This window comes from Acinonyx jubatus, chromosome A2 (genome assembly GCF_027475565.1).
Source record: "Acinonyx jubatus isolate Ajub_Pintada_27869175 chromosome A2, VMU_Ajub_asm_v1.0, whole genome shotgun sequence".
Taxonomy (NCBI): Eukaryota; Metazoa; Chordata; class Mammalia; order Carnivora; family Felidae; genus Acinonyx; species Acinonyx jubatus.
The window spans coordinates 88792081-88811436 of record NC_069383.1 but is presented as its reverse complement, the minus strand read 5'-3'; the positions used below and the strand labels follow the sequence as shown (position 1 = coordinate 88811436).

General features: G+C 47.8%; 1 protein-coding gene across 6 annotated transcripts in view; it reads left to right on the top strand.

Moving 5' to 3' along the window:
* ATXN7L1 (ataxin 7 like 1) overlaps positions 1–19356 on the top strand; it is a 245975-nt gene that overhangs the window by 101763 nt on the left and 124856 nt on the right. The window contains exon 4 of one of the 6 annotated variants that reach the window (XM_027071693.2): positions 8583–17786. The exons of the other annotated variants lie outside the window; for them this stretch is intronic. Coding sequence (XP_026927494.1) covers positions 8583–8668 — 86 coding nt within the window. The 3' untranslated portion in view covers positions 8669–17786. Of the gene's footprint in view, positions 1–8582; positions 17787–19356 lie in introns of those variants that run through there. 6 annotated transcript variants of the gene reach the window in all.

The following is a 19356-nucleotide window of genomic DNA, read 5'->3' as shown; positions in this document are numbered from 1 at the left end:
TACGGCTTTAAGGTCTGGCAGAGCCCAGAATGAATGCTTATTCTGCGCACTGTGAGTCCCTCTTTCCTCTGTCAGCTCTGCCTTCCCTCTGGAGGTCGGCACGGCACATGCTTCAAGTCTCAGGCCTGTCACTGTGTCATGTAGATGTGACACCATGAGTCAGTGCCCAAGAAGGAGCCTGCCTGGGGCCAGGGGCAGGTTCCCTGGTAATTTATGTTTAAGACAAGCTTTTAATAGAGATACACTTTTAAATAGTAACCAGGAAAAAGATTCTCTCTTCTTAACGGGTAGCCATTTATAGGACTCAGCTGTTGAGGCTCAAGGGTAGCATTAGGCTTAAGTTTAATCTTCTGTATATACCATAATTTACAGCACCGAGTAAAGCATTGTACGTACAACCATTTCAGTCATTTGCTGTGATAAATAGCTATTGCTCTTGGCGGAACAGAAACACCATCTCTGCTTTCCATTTATGAATATTGAATGGTCTCGGGCAGGCGTTCGCTATAAGTTTTTAAAGGGGAAATCCCCACTGATCGCAACTCCTCACTAGCCCCAAGTACAATTTCCCTGCTCTGCGCACCAGTCAGCCCTCAATCCACGTGTATCCTGGTGAATCCTGCACAGAGCACTTCGGACAATTCCGAGTTCTCATCCTACCGATTTGTACCACATGCCTCGGGTTGTTTGGTAGAAGATTTAGCTGGTGGCAGGAAGCCACTGACAGGACTCAGGGAAATATCTTAAAGGTGATAATCTGATGCCGGAAAAATAGAAGGGATGTGATTCTGTCGGATTCCTGACAACGAGAAGGTGGTGTCAGCTAGGGAAATTGCAGCTAATGGGGGCAAAAGGGGGGGGGGGGCTGGGGGAATGTTAAGACAATAAATCTCTAGGGATCTACTCTTTAGGAACTCAGAGACACACATGCCTCCCTCCAGACTTCCTTTAGTTCAGATACCTTATTTCCTGCCCTCTGGGAGGAGGCAAAATGGATACTCAAGTATGACACTTGGTAGAGTGAACAGCTTGTCTTGGGAAGTCCCCTGGGTCTGACTCGGCTGGTCACCGTAGAGTCAGGCTTCCAGAAACTACCTCCTGAGCCCCTTTCCTTCCCCCATGGGAATTTTCTGCATTAGGGATTAAAATCCTTAGAGTGGCATTCCTTGATTTGTCTCATGGTTATGAGTACCCACTATGTGTCAAGCTTTACACTGAATGGTGAGACAGGACTCAGAGGAGAACATAAGGAGGAGGGCGAACAAGGAGAAGAGCACCCCTTGGCCTCCTTTTGAGTGATGTCACATAGACCGCCTTCTGTGGCCACTCCAAATGCCACTTATCAGCAGCATCTCTCTAAGATGTTTCCTTTGAATACAGAGATTAGAGGCTTCTGTTCTCACTCCGGCCTTTTGAGGGTGATCGTATATCTATAGAAATATCTTCGATTTCTATGGCATCTTGCCCTTTACGAAGCACTCACTAGCAGCTTGTTCATTTTCACCATGATAACGACTGATAGAGGCTGGCTTCCCAGATTTGGAAGCTCAGAGAAGTTCGGCGACTTTCCTAAGGTCGCTGACGGATAGGGGCAGAGCTGGGATTAGTACTCAGGACTCCTGAATGTGAGCTCAGTACATTCTCCATGAACAGAGACCCCCGGGGGGGGGGAGGGTAATGCACAGCAGCAGCAAAATATTGGAGGCAGGTGTACTTTTATGCAACTTCTAACCTTTACCGTCTCTAATCCCAGGCCTAGAGGCAACCAGCACATCGTCCGGCTTTGTCGTGTCTGCCTCACATGGGGTCCAAGCTTTCTGTAATAACCATTTGAAACACAGTCTTACCAGTTCTGATTCTGAAGGAATAGTATTCAGTCGGCTTCTGGGTCATGATCCACCCTTTCATTTCCTGGCCAGCAGATTCCATCAGGACAAAGTTACGGTCATTTTAGCAGCCGCCGTAGGCATTTGGTTGTGTTCTGCATGGGAATAAATCCGTTCAGCATTCTGATTAGTGACAACCAGTGCTGAGAGAATTGTGCGGGCCAGAAACTCCAAGTATGTGTTTCATGCGTGTAAACCTACTAATGAGAATGGGGTTTGGCAGAAAGCTGAGCATTGACGTTCCTGCCACCAGAGCTTAGAGTTGCTTGTTAGTATTCTGAGAGCTGGATTATAGACGCAGATACAATACAATTTGATCTTGATAACATCTCTCATTCCCAGGCCTCAGATAAGTCTGTTAAACAGGAAGAGGGGAGGAAGCAATCTGGAAAGAGAATTGTATATAAGTGGCTCAAGAGACCTGGCAATTTAGGACTCCTTTGCAACCTTGCTGTGACCTCCCGCCTCTCTTTGCCCCTCTGTGGAATGGCCATGGTGGTTCTGCTCCATGGTTATTCTTAGAAATGAATAACTTGAACACGCCTTGGCATGTGACTTGTGCTATAAATATGTCTTGCTGCCATGTGGAAAAAGGAGTTTTTAGCTGAAATGCATGATGAGGCGAGGCAAGGAACGTCAGTCCCTGGCAGCAGGCGCCTTGCCCGAGACAGGAGAGGTATGAGGGAGAGGGCCAGGTGCTTGTCTGAGAGAGGAGAACACAGAGACCATCTCTGAAGCAGTCTGGGGCAACATGGTGGAATGTTCAAAACCAACACGCACAAAATAAACGTTGGAACGTCTGGCCTGAATTTAGCAACAAATAAGGGACTGGAGATGAGTCTCTGTCTCTTCACATTGCAGGCTCTGTGCTCCAGCTCCGGCCGTCCGCTGACTTCTAGAGGGTTGGGCCTGGGGCAGGAGGAGGACCTAGGCAAATCAGTGCCCATGTGGTGAGGTTCAGCTGCTATATTTGAAAGAGGACTGGATTAGGGAAGCACCACAGGGGTTAGGCACAAGCCAGACCCTGGAGCCAAGCTGCCTTGGTGTACTTATGGCTCTGCTCCCCATCAGCCCATCCCTCAAGCTCTCCATGCCTCAGTTTTCTCATCTACAAGATGAGGATGATATCGGTACCTGTCTTAGAGGTGGTCAGGAAGCTAAAATGAGTAAACACAAGTGTAACGCTGACAAGAGCACCCGACATCTCTCTACATAAGCAGTGAGGGCTTCTCCAGCCCTGCAAACGCCAGCCTATGGTGGAGAAGAAACACAAACTGGATTGGCTGAGGAAAGTTCACCTCCAGAGGACTGAGTGTGTTGGCCATGGATTACATGGTCATTCCCAGAGAGGCAGCTTCGGCTGGAAAGAAGAAGAGTCACAGCCAGACGAGAGCCAGCGTTGGCTGGACCACCGGCTGTATCCACAAAAGCAGATTCCAGTGGCCGGCATCCTAGAAATTTTTGTCTGTTTATCTCACACAAGTCTGTCTTTCCCAGCGTCATTTACTGATACTGTATCTCTGCTCTGGAATCCTACAGAATCCTTCCCCTGTTATCTGTCTGCCTCAACATGGGAAAAATCCCTCTCATCTGGAATTCCTGTCTAACGCCTGCCGTCCTGCCTCACTGCAGTGTGTGGGCAGGACCACTCTCTGCTGCACATGCTTCAGAATGACTGGATTTCAGGCTTTCAGAGCAAGTGTCTTTAAATCCACCGGTGAAAGGAGACAGCAGTCATCTGCTGGCTGGTGTTTGCCAAAATGTGGCCTTATGACGGGATGGAGTGATGGCTCCTGGCATGAGAACCGGTTCCCCCTGGGCATACACCCAGCCTGAACAGCTCCTTTAAAACCAGAAGCAATTTGTCATCTTTTGATTCTCTTCCAGCACTGTCCCTGTCACAGGTAGATAAATGAGGCGGCATATGGGTGTCCAAACGCGGGAACGTCTAATCCCCGCGGTTTCCCGCAGAGCCGTCACTCCATGAGGGTGGAGAGCACAGTGGGGTGGTCCCTGGCTCCGGGATTGTCACCACGAGCAAATTTTTTCATCGGGTGTCCCATTTATATGCATGAAATGCTTTCTCAGAATCTCCCAGCCCCCGGTGTGCCACTGATAGGTGCGTTTCTCATTTCAGAATCCTGAAATGAATCATACATTTGTGAGCTCACCTTCTTATGTCTCTAGCTCCACAGAATGCCACCAATCAAATCGGTGTCTCGGCAGAAGCCAGCAAGCACCCCTGAATTAGAAATAGATAGGGGTTGGGCTCTGTGTTCTAAAAAGCCTTGATGACAGAAGGCCAGTGGGAAAGGCGGATGCATTTCAGGTCACCTCAAGTTGCATGCTCTGTATATGGCTTGAAAGATACCCTTTGACACGGCCCACGTGGACTTTCCATTTCCCTGGTGGTGTATAACTGAAGTCACCAGGTGATTTGCAAGGATGCAGTAAGCGGATGTGGCCTCCTGATGCCTCTCGCTTGCCAAAACGTGGGTGACCCGTGACACCCATGTAAATGAAGGATAGTCCTATGTGGCGGATGAACTCTGCTAGCCAGGGCAGGCCTGGTGCCCATGCCAGGGTCTGAGTGTGTTGTTGGTCCTGCCAGACAGCTTTGATGTCGTCTATGGTCATCAGTCACCCCCTTCACCCCCATGGCTGCCGGATTAACTGGGCAGCTACAGTCACAAGAGCCCGGGCTTGGCTGGATTAACTCAAGTTCATTGCTAACCACAGGAAAATCATCTGCCCTGATAGTGTTGCAGTGAGTCATTGACCATCACTGGGGCACCCTGAGAAAAGAGCAAATGTGGAGCATTTTCTCAAAGCTGGATCTATTGAGCATGCAGCAGATTTCTCACAGGCCACCATAAAGGCTTTATGGCCAGCTCCTAATTATCTATGGTACTGAAGGAGAAATCTAGCATGACCTTTCACATTTAAAAATAAATCCCTCTATTGAACTTGACCCAGTGGTTTCATACTAGAAATCTATTAGGGGAGGGTGGTATTTCCTTTTATGTTTTCCCATTTAACCAGTAGTTTTAATGAGCAACAAAATGACCTAACGGGGCTGGGAGTACAGTACAGGAAGGTAATTGGCGTGAGGTTAAGGGATGGGTCCAGGCCTATCTCCTGCCTTGTTCGGCCTCTGTTCTTCTGACTGCGTTTGTTTGCTGCATCTACTTTATAAGGTCAGGAGAAGATCAAATGTAGAAATATCCCCAAGCCTAGCCAGAGGAAGCACACAGAACATCTTAGCTGTTATGACTTATGTAGATTTACAGAAACTCTTACTTCATCAAGAGGACGAAACGACAGATGAGTTTGTTTATAAAAGACAGGTGCGAATCTAAGTGAATCTTTAAGGTAATTCTGTATTTCATTCATGGCGAAATCACATCATCTTTTTTTTTTTTTTAAGCTTAAAAGGCTGAGCCAGCTGTGCATGATATATTAAATACACACATTTACTTTGGAAAAGTTACGATTTTGAGAGTATGATCATTCCTGGGGGGGGGGGGGAGGGGAGGCGGCAGGGACAATTTTTGTATACCTCTTGTCCATTGAAAAGAGTTACATGTAAAGAATGATTTCCATTCCTTGGATTGGTGTCTTCAAATTCCTGCTTTTTTTTCAAGTGTGGTCATATAGCAAGAGAAGGGAATACTGTGAGCTGCTAAAGGAAGGAGTTCCTTATAAATCCTCTTTGTTGTCCCAGAGTGTCTGGCAAATAGTCACTCAGTCAATGTCTTATGAATGAAAGAATCAATAATTTAGATATTTAATCCTTTACGTCAGTGATACTCAACCTTGAGCCATGCGTCAGGATTGTTCCGGGGCTTGTTAAAACACAGACGGCTGGGCCCCACCCTCAGAGTTTCTGATTCGATGGGTCTGGAGTGGGACCTGAGAATGTGCATTTTCACAAAGCCTCTGGATGATGCTGATGCTGTTGGCCCAGGGCTGTACTTTCACCTGTTCCAAGACTTCCAAGAGACTAACATCTGTAGTTGTCTGACCTCGCCCTGGGTAACTAAGATAGATTTTGTAAAAATTACCAGGATTTGATCAGATAGAAAAGCAACCTGGATTTTTTTTTAATTGAAAACTACATTTTGGGGGCTCCTGGGTGGCTCAGTTGGTTAAGTGTCCAACTTCAGCTCAGGTCATGATCTTGCGGTTCCTGAGTTCGAGGCTGGCATCCTGAGTTCGAGCTCTGTACTGACAGCTCAGAGCCTGGAGCCCGCTTTAGATTCTGTGTCTCCCTTGCTCTCTGCCCCTTCCCTGCCCACTTGCACTCCGTCTCTCTCTCTCAACAATAAATAAACATTAAAAGGAAAAGAAAGAAAAAGAAAACTACATTTTGTTCCTTGTATAATTATGAGAGATGTGAGAATCAGATCACCACCTTCTTCTTAATTGTGGTCTCTGCTGGCAGGATGCACCCACTCCAGGAGGGTGGGAGAGGGTGGTACTCTTGCAACACTTAAGCCAGATTGTACCTCCATCCACTTTGGGAATCTCTACTTAGTGTCAGAGGTGCTTAACTGCAAAGCTGAAACGAGACATGATCTTTTCCAGAAACTGCAGATGAGCAAAAAGGGTACAGGAGATGAGCATATGATACAAAAGGGAACAAGTTCCTTGCGAAGTCTTTTCATGCTGGCTGTTGGCCTGACTGAAGTCATTAGGCCCACGGGATTCAGAAACACAGAGGGAGTTTCATGGGCTGAGGAAGGCTGCTTTCTGCAAAAAAGTTGTGCTAAGTCCAGATGTTACTTTGGACGGCAGGCAAAGAGCTAGACTTCCCAAACCCATGCCACTGGGAAGCTCCCCCACTCCCCGCAGCCATGCATCCCCCCTCTTTTCAGGAAAGAGTCCTTGAGACTGTGAGGACCCTCAGTAGAGGCCAGGGACAGGTCAGTAGAGGGTGCCCCAGGGATACAAGACTCCCTGAACAAAGAGAAGAGATCAAAATGGAACCTAAGAAGGCAATTGAAGGGTAAGAGGGGCTAAGACCTTCCTCTGACAAGAATGCATAAGTAACCTATTGCTATGTAACAAATGACCCCAACATCCAGCAGCTTAAAACCACAAGTATGTCTTGTCTTACACAGTTTCCTCAGTTTCCGTGGGTCACGGACCTGGAGTGATGTAGCTGGGTGGTTCTGGCTCAGGGACTCTCATGAGGTTGCGGTCAAACTGTCATCTGTGAGCCGCTGTCATCTGAAGGCTTGGCTGGGGCCGAAGCTTGTCTCTAACAAGATGGCGCCCTCACCTGGCCGTAGTAGGCCTCTCCACAGGGCTGCTCGCCACCTAGCAATTAACTTCCCCCAGAGCCAACAACCTGAGAGCGAGGAAGTCAGAATGCTGAAACAAGTCCCTCCAGCTGGCCCCCACTCAAGGGGAAGGGAATGAGGCATCACCTCTTGAAGGAGGCATGCCGCCACAGAGCACGTTCCTTTCATCCTCCTCTTGCCAGGCCCAGAAAAGCACAAGAATAACTGATATGGGGCCTTTTGGGAAAGGATGACAGGAGCTTTAAAAAGGACTCCGAAGGGCGCTGTGGCAAATTTGCCTGATCGGACTGAGGAGAGGTGGTTGTGGAGAGGAAGGGGCACTGGAAGCTCTGTGGGCTTTGAGTCCACTCTCCTGTAGGGGTGTCTTCAGGCCCAGGACTACTTTGCTTACAAGGGACTGAAGTCACCTGTGAGTCCCAAGGCTGAGGTTTGGTTCCAGAGAAGAGGAAGCAGGGGCTCCTGCTGGAGAAGGAGCCATTGACAGCAATGGCATCGTCTAGGTCGTCTGGCCTGCCAGGGTCCCCCTAGGCAAAGAAGAGCAATTCCAGGCAGACGCAGTGTCCTGCAATAAAGGGGAGCTTCTGGGCTGTGCCTTCCAGGAAGGATAAATAGGGGGTGGGGCATGTTAGGAAGCAGGAGAGGGGAGCCCCACTCTTTTTTATTAAATCGACCCCAGTTGGGATGATGGCTCAGTACCGCTAGGCACAGCAGCAGTCGACCCCTCGTGGCTTTGGCTCCTGGGTTCCACACAGAGACCACACATGGGGGTACATGTTTATTTTGGCCACCCGGGCTGCGTGAATGGATCCTGTTTAGCAGTCTTAAGCTGCAGAACCGTTGGTGGTCATATTGTACTGTGTCTGTTCTTATCTCCCCTGTCATCCCCAGGGAATAAGCTAATCAAACCTGCTGATGATTTTACACCAAGAAGGAGATAGCTAATAACTTGGATGACAAGTATTAGAATACAATGTGATGTGGATAAATTGGGCCCATGTATTAAGGGCTATAAAATGAGATTCCATCAAGGCATGAATAATGGTGCCTGTGGAAAGGATTAATCAAATACCCCATTAAAAGGTATGGGAATTCTGGTCAGACAGCCCCGGTTTAATTACACTCCGGCCCCCACCCCGCCCTCTCACTCGGTTCCCTCTGAAACTGCTTTCTGCTACGAGGAATGTGGGAAAGAGTTTAGAGGAAATTATAGAAAAATTGAGACATGCGTTTTGATAGAACAAGATCATGAAGACAGATTTAAGCAACCAGTGTTTAATTTAGGAAAAAGAGATAAGGCAATTGGCGTGAGTAATCGTTTACAAATGTAATTTCCAAAGGAGCCCTGTTGATACCATTCAGCAAATGCCAACAAAGCATTTACTTTCCAAAGGGAGAAAGCAAGACAACAAGACAAATGGAGGCATCTCCAGAAATGGACCAGAGAGCAGCCAAGCCATAGAAAAGAATCAGATGTGAGAATGGGCAGTGCGGAAGGTAGACACAACATCTGAAAGCTCTTGGAGGACTGGCATTGTCTGGAGAAGGCTTCTTGGAAGAGGAGACTCCAGCAGAGCCCCGCAGTATGGACAAGCTCCCACGTACTGCAAATTCGTGAGCACACTCTGGTGACAGAGTTTAGGGAGAAAATGGGCTTGAGCGGAGCAGAGGGCAGCTGTGGGATTCTCTCCATTTCCACCACCACCACCCTGGTCCAAGCTGCCATCACTTCTCACCTGGAAAAGTACAAAAGCGTTTCAGCTGTTTTCCCTGCTTCCACTCTTGCTCCTCTATAGTCCATTCCACGCACAAAAGTCAGAATCAAAAAGTAAAGTTAATCATATTCTCTTGACTTATGGCTTCCCATTGCTTTTAAGCTAAAAGTAAATGATTATCGTGGCTATAAAGTTTTGCATGGTCTGAACCACATCCTCTGCTAGGCCCCCTTTCACTCTATATGCCAATCAAGCTGACCTTCAGCATGTCAGCACACATTGGGTCCTGCTGCCACTGGGCCTTTGCTCATGCTTTTCCTCCTCTGTATGATTTTTTTTCTTCCCATCTTCTTGAAGCTAACTCTGACTCATTCTTCAGAATGCATCTTAATGATTACTTCCTCCTGGAAGAGTTGTCTGGTTTTCGTAGCTAAGTCAGCACTCTCTTCTACCTCAAAAACAAATGTTCATTGTGTGACCATATGATTAATATTTATCTCCCCCACCAGGCCACATACTGTGAGAGGGAAGGGACCCAGTCTTTGCATCCCCCAGAGCCTAGCACAGTCTCAATTAATATATATTGACTGGATCATGACATTTAATTAGGAACAGTGGAGAAATTATGTTTGACCATATGTAGGAGAGTGCCATTGTGAATTCTTACTGGGATGAAAACCGGAATTCATGTTCAGACTCTGCCACCTGCTGGTCGTGCTGTTGTAAATAAATCACAGGTCTTCTCAGGGCCTGTTTCCTCATCTCTAACATGGGGGTACCAACAGCCACCTCACATGGTTGTGATGAGAAATTAATGAAATAATACTTATAAGAATTTTTTTAACTGTAAAAGCAGATGTAAATAGACTTTGTCATTTTTTCCAGTGTTTGGTCACTATTGGATTGATGGAGGGATGGTTGGAAGGATGGAAGGATGGATGGACAAATGGATGGATGGATGGAAGGTTGGAGGGATGGATGGAAGGAAGGAAGGAAGGAAGGAAGGAAGGAAGGAAGGAAGGAAGGAAGGACAAACGGATGGATGGCCAAACAGATGCATGGATGGAAGGATGGATGGACAGACAGATGGTTGGATGAACAAATGGCTAGATGAACAGTTAGGGAACCACTGTGAGAGCCATGAGGGGAACCAGGCACATGAGTAGCATGATGAAAGCCAAAAGAGGAGGAAATTTCAAGAAGTAGGAGGAGGCTTGTTGATGGACCACAACATCACATAGAGCAGAACATGCCAGGAGAATGAGGTGGGGGGGGGGGGGGGGGCATGGATCTTTTTAACTCGGACAGAAGAAAGTCATTGGTGACCTCAGGACAGGTCCTCCTCAGCCTTTTCATGTTGTCTGTGCTTTCAATGACATGCCTTAATTGTAACTTAATCACATTACTGATTTTTATCTTTTTGGGGAAAATCAAATTGATTTGTACATGCAACAAAATTGGTGAGATTACTCCAGCTGCTGCCAGCAGGTGCTGACAAGTACAGAAGTGAATGTCAGAGCATAAGAAAATACACTAAACATTTATTTTAATAAGCCCTAGTAAACCTTAGTTATTTATTAAATTGCCATGGATAATTAGGTTTCGGTTTCCAGGGTTGTTTCATTTTTAACTCCCTGTGTTCCAGTAGGAGGAACAGGGCTGGATGTGTGGGCAGGAACCTGTGTGAGATTCATCCAAGGGCAGTTTCACTGCTGTTAGCTTTTTGGGGTCTCTTTGATTACGTCTCACTTTCTACCATGACCATCCACACAGGGTAAGTCATTCTAACACACACGCACACATACACACACACACGCACACTAGCTGAGCACGTGGTGCTTTGGAGTGGCTGCTCCTCCAACATGGCGGCTTAGGCCTTACCCTGCCAGGCCCTGATCCAGCCAGTCTGTCTGTGTGCGGGCCCTGGGAGGGAGCAGCCCAGGCTGAACCTGAGCCCCACACTTACCATCTTAGGGCTGACTCTCGATAAGTTAAGAAACATGACGAGGGACGCCTGGCTGGCTCAGTTAGAAGAACATGCGACCCTTGATCTCATGAGTTCGAGCCCACATTGGGTGTAGAGATTACTAAAGAAAGACGTGAGGAGTACATGAAAGTCCAATGGCTACTTCCACATTCCTCTTCACCCCCGACCCCCATGCTCCAAACCTGGCTGACAAAGTTCAGAACAAACTAGAAGAAAAAGCCACCGATTATTTCATTTCCATGTAGTAGTTGGTGGTGTGGAACATGGGTCTGTGGAGTAAGGAGGTGTTCTTCAAGAAAACTTTAAAATGGCTCAGGGAGGGTTTGGCAATCCCCTCTCTAGTGCCTGTTCAGCACAATGGCTCAAGAGCGTGTTGCCCATCTAAAGACGGGTCCGTGTATGTCTCTGCCTCTTCCCCACATATCCCAGATCCAGAACTTTCTGTGATTCAAACGTTTAGTCAGTAAAGTGGTTTCCTATGAACTGATGCACACAGTTTGCCCAGGAGAAATGCCCAGGCCCTGGTCCATGTGTAAATGGCGCCGTCCCCAGAAGTCCCATTACATTCCAGCCTGGGAAAGGTGAGAGGTACTAAACAGAGACCTCACACCCGCTTTCCGGTGTAGCCCCTCGTGGGGAAGCTGGGTGGTCAGTGGGGGAGGTGGGGCTGTTACAGACATGGCAGGACCCTCTCCCACGGCTGCATGGCCGGGGCACCAGAGCTGGAACCTGTGACCACTGATCTGTCCTCCCTCTGGCCCACCAGAGAATTAAACCCCAAAGCTCCTGAGTCCTTCTGATGTCCAAAAACGCGAGGGCAAAATCTCCCACCTCAGACAGAAGAACGTGGTGCTTTAGATCTGGGCCTGGAAATGGGCTCACAGCTCCGCTCTGCCTCGCCTGGCTCCTGCCCTCTCCTGGCTGACATCTCCTGTATAGAAAATTTAGAAAATGCTTTCTCAGAGAGGAGGTGTGAAGATGAAATGCCATGATGCACATGACATGCTTACACTGAAGGTCAGAGGCTGGGTGGCTCTTCAAGGCTGAAGTTGGGAAAATTAGGAAGAAAGGATCCCATGCTGGGTCTGGAGTAGTGGACAAGGACAAGAAAAGGGTTCGAGGAAGAGCTCTGTGGAAATCCTAGTGCTCCAGAGATGGGCCCAGAGGAGCAGCCGGGAAGACCCGGGCTCAGACTGGAGCCCCAGCAGGACAGTGTCACAGAGCCTGGGCAGAAAGGAGTGCCAAGGAGTATCAGATCTTTCAGAAAGTTGGCCTGGGAAGAAAAAAACCTTTGAATCATATTTGCCTTTTCAGTGAAAGTGAATTCAAATTAATTTGGTTTTCTAATTTTTAACGCACCCATTGTCATCATTGTACCCTAGAGCGTTGTGAAAACTTACCAAATTGGAACTCAATTACCATCTACACTCTAAGAACAGGAACCCAATCTTGCAAGCAGATTTGAAAAACTCCTGGGTTGCCTGGGTGGCTCAGTCGGTAAAGCCTGTGACTCTTGATTTGGCTCAGGTCATGATCTCACATTTTGTGACATCCAGCCCCACGCCGAGCTCTGTGCTGACAGAGCCTGCTTGGCATTCTCTCTCTCTCTCTCTCTCTCTCTCTCTCTCTCTGCCCACCCCCTTCCCCATTCACATACATGCTCTTTCTTGCTCTCTCTTTCGTGCTGTATCTCAAAATAAATAAATAAACTTAAAAAAAAGAAAAGAAAAGAAAACTCCTGAGCCCGGGAAAGAAAACATTCTGTCTGTCGAATGTGCATTAAGTTCTCCCGATTCTCCCCGCTCCTTCCCGTTCCTGCATTCTCCCTACTGTTACCAGAGAGGAGGACACACCATCCTGATTTCCTTCACAAATAAAACCCCTGGGAGAACCAAGGAAAGAAATATGGACAGGGAATCAGAATGTGATCAGTTTGGGCTTCTGCTTAGTTTCTTGTGTTCCCCTCTGATGTCTCTCAGGGCCCTTCCATGGCTCTATACAGCAGTGATAAAGTTCTGAAGGTAGGGTAGGGAGCCTGTTGAGTTTGAAGGGTGCCTTGAGTTTTGAAGTTTTTCTTGTATCCATCAGTTTGGGAGCTTTTTCTTTCTGTGCAAATCAAAACAGATCCCACATGTATTTGATTTAAAAAAAATTTTTTTAATGTTTATTTGTGTGTGTGTGTGTGTGAGAGAGAGAGAGAGAGAGAGAAACAGAGCATCTCTGGGGAGGAGCAGAGAGAGGAGACACAGAATCCTAAGCAGCCTCCAGGCTCTGAGCTGTCAGCACAGAGCTCAATATGGGGCTTGAACCCACGAACCACAAGATCATGACCTGAAGTCAGACATTTAACCAATTCAGCCACCCAGGCGCCCTTAATTTTAAGTGTTAAAAAAAGCCTCTCATCTCTTAGTACAACAACACTGCTCATTTCTATTGTCTATTTTGTGGGTCCCGTAGCCCTGGAGTAAGCAATTTAAGGTCCTGGACTTGGGACATCTGGAGGTCACCATTAAGTGCATGAGCTCTTATTAAGTCAATATTTAATAAAGCCTTTGAAAATGCTAACGATTATGTTTGTGGGACGGTCTGCTGAGATTAGAGAAAGGAAAAACTTTGTAAGTGTAACTTTTCTTGCTCCAAACCATAAGTAAATGGCCAGATCTAATCTTCCCTTCATCCATCATTTATATTTATTATATTTGGGGAGTCTGGTTAGTGGTCTACATTCCTTGGGGTTTTGCTACATCCAGGATCCTATTATACAATCATCTTTGATAAAACTTAACAGTATACAACCCCAGGCCTTGAAGGATAGCGCGATGCCAAACCCCATTCCAAATGTGTTTCCTACTAAAGCAAACTATATTGAAAGGCATTAAAGAAAAGGATTCCCCAGTGACTTCCAATTGCAGAAAGAAAAAAAAATGTCATAAATCACTAGTTCCACAGAAAGCTCCCCCATATCACATTCTCTTCCTATCTCATCACCATTCTTGTGGGAAAGTGAGTGTGGTGGGGTGTGCCCTCCTTAAGAACATGGCTTGCGTACAGGGTTTTTCTCAAGCAAGTGATTACTTGCTTTAAGGAGTGCAATTTGGGGCACCTGGGTGGCTCAGTCGATTGAGCGTCCGACCTCGGCTCACTGTTTGTGGGTTCGAGTGCCATGTCGGGCTCTGTGCTGACAGCTCAGAGCCTGGAGCCTACTTCAGATTCTGTGTCTCCCTCTTCTCTGTCCCTACCTCACTTAAGCGTGCGCGCTCTCTCTCTCTCTCTCTCAAAAATTAAAAGGAAAATTTAAGAATGAGTGCATTTGGACATGTTGGCATGTACCAAGGCAAAATCCAGATGGTAGAGAACGGCAGGTTAGGTGGCCTCAGTCTCCAACAGATAATTTGTAAGGAAAAGGCAGAGATGGAGAAGCTTAAAAGAAGCTTACAAGACATCTAAAATATGGGCAAGACTAACCTACAGAGGCTAAGGACATTGGGTGATGAAACCATAAGTAAACACAAGGAACTGAAGACTGGAAGTTAGGAGTGTGGTTGTTTTGGGGGGGGAGGGGGGCTGCAGTTGGGACAGATGCGTGGAGGGGCTTCTGGGGTGGCCAGCAAAGTCCTCTCCCTTCATCTGGCGGGTGCTTCCTAGGGCGTTTGCCCGTTTGCATCAATCCCGGTGCGATCCATTTGTTTTGTATGGTTTTGAGTATCTATTTTACAATAGAAACTTCTATTTTAATGAGTCCACTCGGGGTTCATATTACCTATAGTCTTGCCGGAATTCAGCTTTGGTGGGGAGTTGTCTCTAACAAAATACGTCTTCGTTTTCTCAGTGGGAGGAAAATCGTAGATCCAGCTGGAAATTCCCCAGTGGGGTTGTCTGGCAGCTTGGTCAGAACTGTGGGCCTGGGGGTGGAGCTTTTCTAGGTTCTGGCTACTGAAATCATCTGCTCTTTCTTTTTTCCCTGCTTTTTGTTTATGTAGCTAATTTTCTAGTCAATTGCTTTTAGTGACGGAATAAGCACCTGCAAACCCACCTTCCCTAAACAAAAGCCAGGACCCTGATGACAGCATCCGCTCCTGCCCTTCCTCCTCCCTGATCTTTGGTAAACTTTAAAGGCCACAAAGGTTTGTTTAGGGGAACTCACCCCTGCCATGAGCCCCTACTTACTGCCCCTCGTTGTCCCTGGAAATGCCAGTCTGAAGTGACCACCCTTGTGGTGTGATTTTAGGTACATTTTAGGTGATTTGAGGGTGACCTCTGACATCTCTCCCTCCAGCAGGGGCATCATCCTTTACCTGGAGGCTTTCACCCCTGTTAAGTGTAGCTCCACCAGCGCCCCAAGCCCCTTACCATGAATAAACTAGGTGAGAGCTAGTTTCAATAGCAGGTAAGTCGTGAAGAGTAGGATCCTGAAACCTGAGGTCGGGGCACAGTAAGGAAGACCCAAGGGGGGGTTGGTGAGAGTTTACCTTTTCTTCCTTTTCTTCTTCTCATTAGACCTGGCCTCAACATGTTGATATTTTTCGGCTAACCCTAGGATCCCACTAAAACACAACATTTGCCTCTGTCCCTGGGGCTGCATGAAGCTAGTTCTCCAGCTCTCTCGGTGCACAAGCCTGAGTCCAAATCAGTTTGGGAAGGAAGGGCAGGGACCTCATCTGGTTTTGGTCACCATTCAGTTCTCAACCCCTGGCACAGTGCTTGGCACGTAGCAGGTGTTCAGTAAACAAGATAAAATAATGTATGAATAAACACGGGACCAGGCCCACAACCAGCTTGTAGCAAGAAAGAGCACGCAGAGATCTCTCAAGAGGAGCAGTGAGAAAGAGACTGCTGTCGCTCTGCAGGCTTTCAGGGCCACCTGCCCCCTCACCTCTGCTGCTGAGCATTTCCTCAGCAGCAGCCCAGGTAGGTAGGATCAGCCACTTCTGTGCCTCCCTGTGCTCCACGAGGGAGTCAGCCAGTACCTAGTTCTTGAGAAGTACTGGCTCTTACCACATCATCTCCCACTTGACATCCCTGCTGGGATCATGGGGGTATTTCCTCCACACACTGTCTAATCTGCACGACACAGTAACCCCGTGAAGTAGGTAATTCCCACTTAATAGAGGAGGAAACTGAGGCCGAGAAGGACTGAAGTCACTTCTGAAGGGCAGAGCTGTAACTAGAACCTGGAACTTTGAATTTTTTTTAACATTTATTTATTTTTGAAAGACCGACCATGAGGTGGGGAGGGGCAGAGAGAGAGGGAGACAGAGTCCGAAGCAGGCTGCAGGCTCCAGGCTCCCGGCTGTCAGCGCTCAAACACACGAACTGTGAGATCATGACCTGAGCCTAATCGGATGCTTAACTGACTGAGCCACCCAGGCACCCCTAGAGCCCGGAACTTTGGATCTCTGGGTCCAGTATCCTTCTGCTGCCCTGTCTTAGGTGCTGAGATCCAAATAAAGGGGGATCAAGAGTCAGCCTTCCCGTCAAGAAGCTTACAATCCAGTCTGAGCACAGAAAACACCCTACACAATAAACACAGCCACTTAATATACTGGAGCACTGCCTGATCCTTCCCCGGCTTTACTTCACAGAGATGCTATGAAAGATTCCTAGTGTTTCTCAGAAGGTTTCTCTCTGTAAGTTTATTTTACACAGCATGGAATGGGGTGGCTCAGCAGTCTTCAGCTGTGTGCTGTAACACGGAGGCCAAGGGGAGCCTAAGAAACAGAAACCCGCAGGAAATCCCAGAGACCCTGTTTGGACCAACTGTGTCGATCTCACCCTTCAGCAGACCTCGTTAGAGCAACCACATTGTGGATAAGAAAAAGAAAGCAAAGGGTCTAATCCATAATCGAGATAACCATTCCCTGTAAGGGTTACTGCCCAGCACACAGAGATGCCCTTGCTTTTGGACCTACTTCCCCCAACAAGCTGCTTCACATCTCTATCTTCTGATGCTCTCTGTGACCCCATGCAGGCAGCAGGGCTGGTGCTTGGAAACGTTACCCAAGGCCCCGCGGATTGTCGGTGGCAGTGCTGGAACTTGAACCTGAGCTCTTTCCGGCCCCCACCTCTTTTCTCGCTTTCTCCCCACAGTGGCCCCTGTTGTCCTCCTCTTCCAGCCGTCCTTGAAAAAGACCCAGCAATGGCCTCTCCCCCACCCGCGAGCCCACGGCACTGACTCTCAGCAACTCTTGCTCATATTACGTTGGTTAAGTGCTCACTGACCACTTTGCTGCGCTATAATCATTTAATTCATCTATGCCTAGGAGGAAGAGATGCTTTATTTAGAAGCTTCCGAGGGAAAACTTCCCAGTCTTCAGGTCACTATCAGCTTGCTGGCCTTGGGATGATCTCAGGCTCCGCCCGCTGTGCTCTTCTGAGCAGAGGAGGATAATCAGGTGGCTTCATCTAAGGGGGAGCTAATGTGCTGAGGACTGCGGGAGGGTTGTGGCTGGTCTCACAAAGAGAGGACAGACAGATGCAGGAAGGCAGGATAATGAGAAGACCTTCGAAAAAATAAGCAGATCTTTTTATGCTCCTCCTGGGGCAAGAAGAGAGGATTTATCTTCTTGAGCTGCAGGTTGAGGCTGGTACTCAGGTTGACAGCCAGTGTTTCTTAGCCACAACTGTACATTAGGGTGACCTGGGAAACTTTCCCATATCCTGATAATAGGCCTGGCATCTGGGTTTTTAAAACTCCACAGGATTCCAGGGCGCCTGGGTGGCTCAGTCAGTTGAGCATGCTGACTTTGGCTCAGGTTATGATCCCACAGTTTGCAGATTTGAGCCCCACTTCGAGCTCTCTGCTGTCAGCGCAGACCCTGCTTAGGATCCTCTATTCCCCCCCCCGCCCCTCCCTTTCTCTTTCTCTCTCTCAAATAGAAACATTAAAAAACAAAACGGGGCGCCTGGGTGGCGCAGTCGGTTGAGCGTCCAACTTCAGCCAGGTCACGATCTCGCGGTCCGTGAGTTCGAGCCCCGCGTCAGGCTCTGGGCTGATGGCTCAGAGCCTGGAGCCTGTTTCCGATTCTGTGTCTCCCTCTCTCTCTACCCCTCCCCCGTTCATGCTCTGTCTCTCTCTGTCCCAAAAATAAATAAACGTTGAAAAAAAAATTTTTTTTAATAAAAAAAATAAAAAACAAAAAATAAAACACCACCACACAAGTCTGGTGTGCGTCTGAGCTTGAGAACCAGTGATCAGATGGGTAGTGATGGCTTTGTCATGCATCTGCCTAGCTAGGCTGAACTACATCTCCCAGAATTCCCTGTCCCATGGGTTCCTAATTGGGTTGGGCCACAGAGGGATTCTTGGGAGGGCTGGAGGATGAAAGGGAAGTGGCAGCTATTTTGCAGGACACGTATCATCGCCTGCACGCTGGCTCACCCCATCACCATGTGGCAGTGGCTAGGCCTGTAATTACTCTACCTTTCCCTGGATCCCCCTTCAGCTTCTCTGACCCCTGGGCCAGCTGTGAGAGCTTAGTTCCATGGTGAAGGGTCCTGGCTCCTGGGAGACATCCATCCCCTCAAGGTCAAAAACAACAAGAACACGAGTTTCAGTCCATCCTCCTGAGGTTCCAGTTAAAGCTGTGCATTCCAGATGGGTTTTGGTCTGCCAAGGTTTTTCCTTCCCAACCGCCTGCCCTGTGGACTTCACGCTCCAGCATCAGACGCAAAAGCAATAGACTTCTCAGGGCTGCTTAACCAGCAATTCCTGTTGTGAAAGGTGAAATACCTGTTACAGATCCATATATACAGCCACATAGACAAATACATCCGTATCCATCCTTGTAGCTCTGCTTCTTCGACTGAACCCTGACTGATAGAGGTCGTTTGCAGAATTGTGGATCAAGGAGTTGTTTTTATCCACAGAGGGAGACCTTCCTTAAACTGGAGGTTCCATTTAAGAAAGAGATACAAGGGGCACTGGGGTGGTTCAGTGTGATGAGCGTCCAACTCTTGATTTCGGCTCAGGTCATGATCTTGCCGTTTGTGAGTTCGAGCCCCGTGTCGGGCTCTGCACTGACAGCGTGGAGCCTACCTGGGATTGTCTCTCTCCCTCTCTGCCCCTCCCCCACTTGTGTGCATGCTCTCTTTCTCAAAATAAATAAGTAAACATTAAAAAGAAAGAAAGAGATACAAGTGGCTCTGACTGGAGGAGAAGGCAAGTCTGACGCTTTCCTGTCTCAACCGCCACCCCCCAAGATGACACACGAGGGGCAATTTGAAAACCTTTGGTAGATTCATGGTCTCCAAGTCTGGAGGTGAATGGGAAACCAGACTTCTCTGGGGAGAATCTTAAATATGCAAATCCCTAGGCTTTATTTCACATCTAGGATTAAGAATCTTAAAGGATTGGGTCCAAAGTGCAAGTTTTTTAAAAGCCTCCTTTACCCCAGCCTTTCTGCATTGTTGGTACTGTTCTGTTTCTTGATCTGGGTGCTGGTTACATGAGGCTGTTTTGTACATCC